The sequence below is a fragment of the Taudactylus pleione genome, unplaced genomic scaffold, assembly GCF_031769625.1.
Source record: "Taudactylus pleione unplaced genomic scaffold, aTauple2 ptg000270l, whole genome shotgun sequence".
In the NCBI taxonomy this organism is placed as follows: domain Eukaryota; kingdom Metazoa; phylum Chordata; class Amphibia; order Anura; family Myobatrachidae; genus Taudactylus; species Taudactylus pleione.
Window position 1 is genome coordinate 586,379 of NW_028284672.1, and position 11,122 is coordinate 597,500.

At 42.1% G+C, this 11,122-nt stretch overlaps 1 protein-coding gene across 3 annotated transcripts in view; it reads left to right on the plus strand.

The window, feature by feature from the left end:
• The window catches only part of LOC148513734 (uncharacterized), a 36,552-nt gene that overhangs the window by 19,260 nt on the left and 6,170 nt on the right, over positions 1-11,122 (plus strand). Inside the window, exons 1-2 of one of the 3 annotated variants that reach the window (XM_088481393.1) lie at positions 5,719-8,210; positions 9,212-9,277. In XM_088481393.1, the coding sequence (XP_088337519.1) occupies positions 9,235-9,277 (43 nt within the window). In that variant the 5' untranslated portion in view covers positions 5,719-8,210; positions 9,212-9,234. Of the gene's footprint in view, positions 1-5,718; positions 9,278-11,122 lie in introns of those variants that run through there. The other 2 variants (XM_088481394.1, XM_088481392.1) reach the window with 2 other exon arrangements.

The following is an 11,122-nucleotide window of genomic DNA, read 5'->3' on the forward strand; positions in this document are numbered from 1 at the left end:
AGGCCCCTGCATATAGCTAGCAGGGTGCCTGGAATGCCACCCTGCAGCCAGTATCGCTGCTGCAGTGCCATCTGGAGCATCCTTTGGAGGTTACAGACATGCACCCTGCAGTCTGTACATACTGAGGGGGCTTCGGGCAGTGCTGTGCTTCCTGGCGCAATTGGTTCTGCCATCTTGATGCAACATCATGTGTTCAGGGGGAAAGGCTGGCACGGACTGTGCTATAGATGCACTGCGGTACATATATATGCCACTGTCACCATAATTGGGTACTATATACATTCCAGTGTGGAATGTAACTAGTGAGCCTGGTGATAACCCCAACCCTGAGTATGTGGATAGAGACATGGTAACCATAGGTCTAGCTGTAAAGCAGCATGTGTATTCCATTGTTTACACAAAAGTGACTGTACATGAAATGTGGGTAGTGTTAGACATCTTATGAAGACACTGGTTTAATGAGAAGAATCAACTTGAGGTGCACTCTGTATGGTACTAAGCCAGGTGCATGCAAGATTATGAATGAATATATAGATAGGATGTTGTCTATATCTCAGCAATTTACATGAGTAGACGTCCAAGTAGACGACGAAAAGGTTGCAAAAGCGATGCTGCAAAACCTTATGCCAGACTATGATTTCCTTGTAATGGCTTTGGAGTTATGCTCTGCCAAGCTATCAAGACATATTGTATGGGCCAAGTTACTGCAGTTTAAAGAATGCATACCTGTTGAGGCCAAAACTAAGAATTCTAATCTACTGTCAAAGGGCATGAAACCCAAAAATCACAAGTACAAGTGTTTGAAGTGTCGTTAGATGGAACACAAGGCCTCGGAACGTAGAACAATTGGTACTTCATCATAAAATTGTTATACAAAGAATGAGCCAACTTTAAATGTAGCCAATAGTCACCACAAATATTGCTAGTGCATGGTCTCAGTAGCCGCAAGGCACTTTAGCTGTAATGAAAGTTGGTTCAATCACCAAAGTCATGTGATCTTGTAAATGTCCAGGGAATAGGAGATAAAGTCCTAAATGCCACAAAGGTCCGGACAATTGTTTTGTGCTTTAGGATCAGGTCCCTGAGGGAGGCCGCTACGCGTCGGACCACTTGTATCCAATATATCTATTACAAAGACTCCATTGTTTCCAAAAGACCTATACTTCAGGTGCTTTATTCAATGCAGCAACAATACACCAGTGTCTCCGCTAATCTCACGGTACACACACCCGAAAGTGACTGGCGTCACTAAACCTCCGTCATTCACCACATCAAGCGTGTAAATATACCGGAAAGTAAATCTACACTCCTCACCAGCGGGCTGAATCGAGTGACCGGCGGCAGCGATTGACTGCCATGGACCACACAATCATTGAGAGCGGGGGACCTGGCCAATCTCGCAGCTACTGGGGAATAACTATCGGGATACCCAGGAGTGTGTAATATGGCACACACTCCCTGGCAGAGAGAGGCTACACCAACAACCAACTTACCCTCTTGTGTCTTCAGGTGCTTACCATAGTGTAAGTAAACGGACCGGAGGGCACGGAACGCCGCCCCTCCAGAGCGTTACACCCGCAATTCTATATATATTTTTTCTGGACTGCTTTATATACAGCTTTTTTTCTTGTTAAAGACTACTTTTTTATTGACGCTCTATTGACACTAATTGTTGGAATAGAGATTAACATACAGACATTGGCTACAATTAGCAGCAGAGTGTTCCTTTTTTTCCCATAGGAGCACTACAATAACAGCATACCTGTATAGCAAAATAAATACTTACTTTCATCATATTTGTGTGTTAGACTTACATTTATATAACTTAGCGCAGACACAATTTCCCATAATCAAAGGTGAAACAATGGTCACAGAAAAAAACATGTACTATTTGTGTGCTATGGGACCAACCGGATTCCCATCAGTATACTAGGAAAGAAGCAAAAGAAGATCCAATTTGCAGAGGGACAGTGTGTTGTGTACAATAAGAGGGACTATAATTGCAATGGCAACCTGTGCCAACAGCTATGCATCCTAGACATTGAGGAGTGCTGTGCGATGGCAATTTCTGTCTCCAACCAGTCCATGGAGCTATAGCATAGGACTGAGTCACCAAGGATACGACAATGTACAGAAACTTCATGGCATGATGACCGGGATGTCAGTGAACAATCTGGAAAGACCACATTGTAAAAGTTGTGTGAAGGGTAAGCAAACACATTGCCCCTTTCCGAAGTTGGCGTCCAGAGCAAGGGCACCTTTGGAACCAGTGCACATGGATGTGTGTGGATCAATGGAAGTTGAGTCAATGGGCTAATTTTTAAAGTGGTGGATTGTAATTCCAATCAGCTTTGGAAAAATGATGTGAGGTTCCCTCTATTTTCCAATAACCAGCACCAGCCTGAACCAGGCGGGGGGAATAATGCAATAGCAGAGAGACACACAGCATGGTGCCCCCCTGCCATAATGTTAACCAGCCCCAAACTGGTCAGCCATACTATTGGAGGCTTATGCTGGCCATACAAGGTAAGATTTTCTGTCCAACCATCCAACTAGTTGGTTGGAATGAAAATCTGGTAATGTATGGGAGTAACTGATGATCAGCAATTTGCTCCTAAATGCCATAAAATAGATTAAAATGGTCATTCAGACAAGTTTGTTAAATGTTTGCTCTAAACAATTTGTTCAAACAACAGTTTTTGTCCATTTTCCTGCGTTTGGGAGCAAATTGCTGATTGTCATTTGCTTTCATACGTTACCAGATTTTCATTCCAACCAATCAACTAGTTGGATGGTTGGACAGAAAATCTCACCGTGTATGGCCAGCATTTAAAAAACAAAGTGTCATTCATCTCCGTATCTTTGGGTGTTTAAGTATGTGCCTGCAACACTAAAGAAAGGTAAGCAAGATGGATTCTAAGTCCATCTCATGTATCATGCTTGAATATTGTAAAAAATGCAAAGCTACTGTCGCAAACTCACGGATGGATAGTGGATACTTGCCTGCACTTTTGGATTGACCAAGACCCAGTACAGAGGTGCAGAGTCTAACGTGCTGGTGGTATTCACCAGGGACCCCCGCAAGGAGGTTTGACACACTGGTCGCAGCCCTCTGACTTTGTTTCCGCGGTACAGGTGCTGTGTACACTGGCATGTAGTGAAGTACGTCGTAAGGCGTACAAGCATAGTCGACAAGCCAGAATAGGAACCAGACAGTGAAGGGGTGCCAGGTATTAGACATGAACAGGTCAGGAATGAAGCCAAGCCCGGAACAAATAGTACAATTATAAATGCTGCAAATGCTGGAGTAAGGTTTGGGAGTCTATACTTTGGCACTGTCTAGTGCACAGAAACTCCCTCTTATAGGGAGTAGTTCAATCTTTGCTCCAAACCTGACGTCACGTTTGGCGTACCTGCCCCTTTAATTCTAATACAGGTCAGGGCACGCGCCCCTGGGGGAGCCGCGGCTGCTTGACACTGCAGCCAGATTCCGGGAAGGAAGCCGGAGGAAACAGCAGCAGGTGCTGGGGACTCTCCATACACTGCCTTGCTGCTCGATCCGATAGGCGTGTGCCAGTGTCTGGCGCGCTGTGACATCTACAGATTGAGGGGCATTGACAACCAGAAGCTTATAAAGTCGAGAGACCTATCATTTCATGAAACTGCTTCAACAAAAGATAAGGTAGGAACTACAACACCACAAAAACTTGTGATGCTGGCAACGACGACAGCTGGAAGTGTCAGAAATTGAAACTACAGATACAAGTAATCAATCTCTATGGAGCTCTATGAGGTGCAACAAAGGCAAACCATCTACAAGATTACCGCAAAGAATTTTCTACCTATGTCTGCAGTGAAACTCAATCTATACAAGAAGCAAAGTCAAGCAGTGACTGGGAGATACGGAAATCTGCCATAGCTACTGAGCTTACAGCTGTAAATGACAATGACACATGGAATTAAGGTAGAACCGCGCTGAGTGTCACTATTAGTGAGAATATACTTTTCAATAAAAATTAATGAGTGTTATACATATTAAAATACCTACATAAATGCTAACACATTTGTTGTTAATGAGATTAATTGCGGCTTGGTTGAAATAATCAATCGTTTATTTATAAAAACATATAATAAAAGACATTTTAGAGAGAAATAAATTCCATATCCTCAATATGTAAGTCTTTCAGATATAGTTTGTGTTAAAATCACCAAATGGGTGTTTCTATGGATACAATCCTCCAGCAGTACAGGATGAGATGAGAGTCTCCAAATAGAAATGAAATGATTAAATGTATTGTCATTAGTGAAAATGGAATCCGGATTAATGTCCAGCTCTGAATATAATTACCAGCCTCTATTGGATCTTCACGTCCTGCGAATGAAGCAATTGCTGCAATCGGCATGGTTCCAAATGGCAAATAGTCCGCTGGATAGTAGTTAAAGATGCCGGTCCGGAAAGGGTGATGATAAATCCAAATTGGAGCACAATCAGTAGAGCCAAACGCGTTTCGATGTGGAATCACCCACACCTTCGTCAGTGGCAGTATCCCCTTAGTGAAAAATGGTGACCTTATATACCCATAATTGGATGAGGATAGAAAACATCTGAGAAGTATTTGATTAGCAATCAACCAAGCCGCAATAAAAATCACAAATTCAATCATTAAAATACAACACACATATATAAATCACCTTAATTGTGATAATACAGATTGGACACATGGACCATTGTGGACCGGCTAATCAACCGCAAAACAATCAAAAACAAGTGGGTTTTCTGTAAAAATCTAAACACAGGTGGAAGATTTGCTCACTAAAAAGCCCATCAAAGGGAAAGTACTCTCCGGTGTATTTAAAAATCAACTAGAGTCTGTAATTCTAATTGTGGAAATAACCTTGGTACCCATGAACGTGAGTCTTCTATGATAATTGTGTCTGTGACACGAAGATATTCAAAAGGACAAATACCTTAACTCGCTTCACTCTGTGACTACCTGAAGAAGCAGACTAGTGCCTGGTTTCCATTTACAGACTACCAGGGTTGGACTGGCCCACAGGGGTATAGGGGGAAATCCCAGTGGACCTCACTGCCTGAGGGCACTACCCCCTCCTCCAGTTCCAGACTGTGCAGTGAATTTTACATTGTTAATCTACTAGAGGCTCAGTTGCCTTGTGGAGCAGGACCACTGATGAACATCAGATCGTGGTTTGCTTCTATAGAACTACACCATTATTTGTTTAATGGTTAGCCAAGCAACTGTGGTGTCTGACCACACCCCTTAAGCATGGGCCCCTATTATTGCATTCCCCCGGTGGGCACTATATGTCCCAGTCCGGCACTGCAGACTACCCCTAGGTTCTTGTTGGGAGACCCCTTCTCCTTAAGCCACAGACTCGAACACACCTTTGTGGTGCCAATACCATTTCTATTTTTGCTAAATCACTACAAAGTCCTATTTGTTGCCAAGGGTTACACCCAGAAATCAAGTGAAACAAAGAAAAAGAATGTTATGTTTATAGCAGCTTAATTAGATCTGTGTTTTTTTTATGTAGAACGCTGTGAAATAACAAAATAAATTACTGCTTCATATATTACATAGACCTGACCACATGATGCTCCTATAGTGACAATGAGGAGCACCGCTAAACAGTTTAATGAGATGGGGGATACTGAGGGCCATTGGAATTTTTTAAAACTAATTTTATATATTTTAGCCAAACAGCTCCAAATTTACCTGTATGTGGAAAAAAAAAAATCCTCATAGGAAAAACGCATTAGACTGTATTTGATGGCAGATCCCACACCTGTATATAAGTTCCTCTAAACATTGATTAAAAGAAAAATAAGCATTCCATTAAAATAACAGGAGACACTGTGCATGGACCCCTGGTGCCCAGGGTTTAGCAGCAACGTGATCCCACACCTGTGTGGTCTATTTACCATTGGTGGTAGTCAGGGCCGGCTCCAGCTTGATCCGCACACTGTGTGGCGAGATATCCAGATGCCCCAAATCTCGTGCTACCGGAAATTGGCATGGACTAATTACCATAGGCCATGCCCCAAATGACGCTAGTTGGTGGCATGCCTCCCATTTAATGTCAGGCTGGGGGTGAGCCCAGCACTACGTCAGTAGCTGGTCTGTCCCGAGCTCTCGCCCTGCACTGAATGGATGCCACGCGCATGTGCGCAGCATCCATTCTTGTTCCCAGGGGCCAGCACCGCCTCCATTTTATCTCTCTCCAAGGTTTGATACATCCCGCCCTATGTGAAGTGACATACCTCCCCAAAAAAACCTGCCAACTTGAATTGGGACGGGAGCATATCACGACATCAAGATGGCGTCTCTGCATCACTGTGGGGGTATGCCTGAAGAGAGCTAGACTGCCCCTGGCAGATTGGGACAATGTGGTCCTGATCGTGATTTTGGGACAGAGCTCTCAAATCTGGACTATCCCGCCAAAATGCTTGGAAGTTAATTAGAGATGTGTGTGGGGTCCTATGCTTTCTATTTTGACAAAACTACACTAAAATGTTATGGTTTTGGCAACACACCCTCAAGTGATTTGGTTCAGATTCGGGTTTGGTTTAGGATTTCTTTAAAAATGAAAAAAAACAACAAAAAAAAAACGATAAAATCATGTAATTTGGAACCGTTTACTTGCAATCTAAAACCCTAGATTTGGTTATTAAAACAGAGTTCTGAGCTTACAGCAGACTTAAGCCAGGACCCTGTTCTACTCAGAACCCCCCAAAGTTATCTGAGCCAGGACTCTGTTCTACTCAGAACCCCCAAAGTTATGTGACCCGAGACTCTGTTCTACTCGGAACCCCAAAGTTATATGAGCTGAGACTCTCTTCTACTCAGAACCCCAAAGTTATCTGAGCTGAGACTCTGTTCTACTCAGAACCCCCAAAGTTATCTGAGCTGGGACTCTGTTCTACTCAGAACCCCCAAAGTTATCTGAGCTGAGACTCTGTTCTACTCAGAACCCCCAAAGTTATCTGAGCCGGGACTCTGTTCTACTAAGAACCCCCAAAGTTATCTGAGCCGGGACTCTGTTCTGCTCAGAACCCCCCAAAGTTATCTGAGCCAAGACTCTGTTCTATTCAGAACCCCCAAAGTTATCCGAGCCGGGACTTGATTTGACTCATAACCCCAAAGTTCGGTTGTGTTCAGTTTTCAGGAAAAAACAAACTGCTCATCTTCGCTAATTTGACCTGGTTGGGATACAAGAAAAGCCTCTCCTGCTTTGCTGGTTCCAATTGACTGGTAAATCTGACGATATGCTGAGACGACATTATCTTGTGGTGAAAAGCTGAATTGATCATCGTCCACATAGGAGTCCTATGGGATTGGTGGTAAATGATGCAAAATGTTACGGGCTGCCTATTTCTGGGGTTAACCTCTTGGTAAATGGTGTGAAGCGGGGAGAGAGACTTTCTCCGCCAGTTTCTTCTATTTCTTCATAACTAGACCCCTCTATTGGAAATATATGTATTAGGGTAAAGGAGGGCACACATTAGACTATATGTCCCCAGCTCCGGCCGACATATTGTTCACATTGGCAAATGTGTAGCCACTATGTCGGACTCTGCGTGCTCCCGTGGGGTTGTTTATCGCATTGACAGAACTGCAGTACATGCTGCTCAATCTATCAATGTGATGAACGACCCCATGCTTGTGAGTGGAGCCGGTGCCCGGCCTATCGGACGGGCGGGCACAGGATTGTGTAATGTGTACCGGCCGTCGCATTGCCGGGTATACACATCGGTAAGTGGGTACCCAGCCTAACAGGTGCTGTACGAGGCTTTTATATAGAAGGGAAATATGGAACTGTGTAGATTGTCAATATACTAAACATAAGGAACATAATTTAATGTATTAAATATTAATAGGTTCTTCCTTTCATCAATAAATGATAATATCAAATACTACTTATCTAAAGGTAAAGTTTATCACCTGAATAATAATAAGACATCTGCCCCTATTAGATGATTGTGTGTGTGTATCTAGGGCTGGGAATGAAGACAGCAGATCCTTGTGTTTTCCTAGCTCATCTTGAACTTTACTCCCCAAGTTCCACATGTTAAACTGCATATCCTGCTTATCTCAGCTGATAAATCCCAGGCTGTGCGTGTACACAGGAGTATAAAATTGGAGAGGTGCCGATCTCATATCCCATGAGCAACTGACCAGCAAGGATAGCAGGTAAGAGCTGAGGCCACCCTCACTGGGAGTGAACGGGCATCTGCCAAATTATTTCTATGATATGAATTTAACCACATTCATCCGCATTTTATAGGTCAGGGAACATGTTTTGCCCTTTTGTGATAGCAGTAAGCTGTACGTGTTGCTGATTGATTTAAAGGGTGTTTCCAGTTTAAAAATTATTTTAAATCTTCTCTCTTCCTAATAACATACATGTTTGGGGATTCCAAAGAGGAATGTCTGATAGTTCCAAATGATATTCCAATGGCTATACTTTAGAAGTTTTCCCAATGTTTTCTCCAGTTATTCCCTGCATTACACTGGTATCTATTGTAGCAACATTATATTTTTCTGTAAAATCTTTAAAATGTCCAATGCACAGATCTATTCCTGCGGGGGAGGTGGGCTGGGGTAGGACTGAGTCTTCCGCACACCTGGATTTATTATGGTCAGGAAAATTGTTGTGTGGCCCCTAAGCATGAAATCATATGCACAACAATATCAGTCCCTATCCAATTGGGCACAGTAGTCTGAGTTATATATACAGTATATAGGGAGGTTGCTTTAGCTGCATTATTTTCCAGATCATATACTGTAGCTGCCTGGATGAATTCATTATGTCATCTTATTAAATTAGTGCAGTAAGGCATAGTCTCTGGGACAGTTGTATACAACGCTACAGTATAATAAGACTCTTTGGTTTGCATAGATAGTTTTAAATATTGTGTATAAATGTACATTTATGTTGACATTATTTGACATATGATTCCATTCTGTGAATATATTTTGTTCTGTTGTTACGTCAAAAGTTACAGGAATAACAAGAAACGGCTAAAGAGATTCTTAATCATAGGCATCTTAATGCTTTGTCTGTGCTTGAGAACCCGCAAACAAAGCTTCCAAATAACGTTTTGACCTATAGAAACTATGCATTTTTCTGTTACCTAACTGTAAACATATTGAAGCCGTAAACATCAGCATATGTACATTTTGTTTTATAGGTTGGTAAGGACAAGTTGCAGCTATGAGAGGTTGGACCATAAGCCTTGTGCTACTGTTCCTCACAGGTAGGTGCTTGGGGATATGCCAGATACAATATCCTTATGTACATCTTTACTTTGGGCAGCAAGGTGGCATGGTGGCGTGAATTTTTGCCTCACCCGGTTAATGAGTTTGATATCCGAGCAGGGTCCTATCTGTGTGGAGTTTACATGTTCCAGGTGTAATCTCCAGGTGTTTACATTTTCCTCCCACACTCCTAAAACATACTGGGGGGTTAATTGGCTGCTGTGTGTGTGTGACGGAATTTAGACTGTGCGCTCCGATGGGACAGTGGCTTCATGTGAATGATAAATAGTTTCTGTAATTGGTAGTGCTATATAAATAAATGTTGATCATAATAAAAATAACTAATAATTATTAAGTAGTAATATTTTAGTTATGCCTGCCCAAACTAGTCGCAGCTACAGATAATTAAATTATGTCGCTATTATTGCAGCCGAGATTGGAGAAATCGTGCTGCTTTACACAACTTGCACCATATTGCATAAACCCCAATGTGTATATCATGCTAGTCTAGGTTTGAACAATTCATTATCGGTTTTGATCTAAAAGGATATTTACAGAACACAATAAAGACTCTTACAGTGAAATTACTGCTTCGTCTGTAATTCATAATGTGCACATTCCAGATATATTATAGTGATTAAATTATTATATGTATATATGGGTGCATATTATATATGTGTGTATATATAAATGTATTTATACATGTGTGTGAGATATATATATATATATATATATATATATATATATATAATGTGTTTATATATGTGTGTGTAAAGGTTAAAAAGACACTAGTGTACTAATAAATGGTCATAGGTGCTCAAATAAAATGTGTGTACCTAAAGTAAAATCTTTAACCCTCATCTGAAATCCAAATGTAGGATTCTCATTAGATGAAGTAGATGAAATCGCTTCTGCCAACGTTGCTGCACTGCTTGGCATAGAGAACCTGTTGCAGGAGTGGCCCACGTGACCAGCAGCGCTATACAGACTGATGGCGGCAGCGCATTCACCCGCCACTCACACCAATGTCACTGTATGCTGCTCTGTGGGTGTGTGTATATATGTTTGTGTGTGTATGTATATATGAATGTGTGTGTATGTATGTATATATATATATAATATGCAATAAACGGCGGCACTCACGGGACATGCAAAGCAGTAAACCGGAATCAAATGCAGATTTGACGTTTCGGTTTATTCAACCTTTTTCAAGAATACAAAAGCACAACATATACATACCTTATATACAAGCAATTCCTGCTTACTGCATTGCATGTCCTGTGAGTGCCGCCGTTTGTTGCATCTATTATTGGGCTTGGAACACGGACCCTGGAGGGCACCTGGGCAAGTACCACTTTACAGCTGGAGTGCCGGCCTGTCCTTTTTGTTATATATATATATATATATATATATATTCTCATAGCAGTAGTTGTATAGCCCGGCACTACTCTAAACCATGATACGAAACCCGGGTGCCCTCTGCAAATGTGTGGCATAGAGCTGAAAAACAGCGGCACTCCAGGATTTAATGGAACAGACTATATTTAAAGTAAAAAAAAGCCAATCTTTCGGGACCACAGCGCCCCTTTGTCAAGGTATACAGAACACAACAGTAAAAAGGAGTTTACCTTAAGTAGGTGAAGAAGCCCACGAAGATGTGAACGTGGGAAGTCCCGTCCGACCACAGTGCAGGATCGGACAGGACTTCCCACATTCACGACAAAGGGGCGCTGTGGCCTCTAAACTTCGGCTTTTTTTACTTTAACCATAGTCTGTTTGTTACATTAAATCCCGGAGTGCTGCTGTTTTTGTCATCTAATAGATATAGATGTGTATGTGTGTGT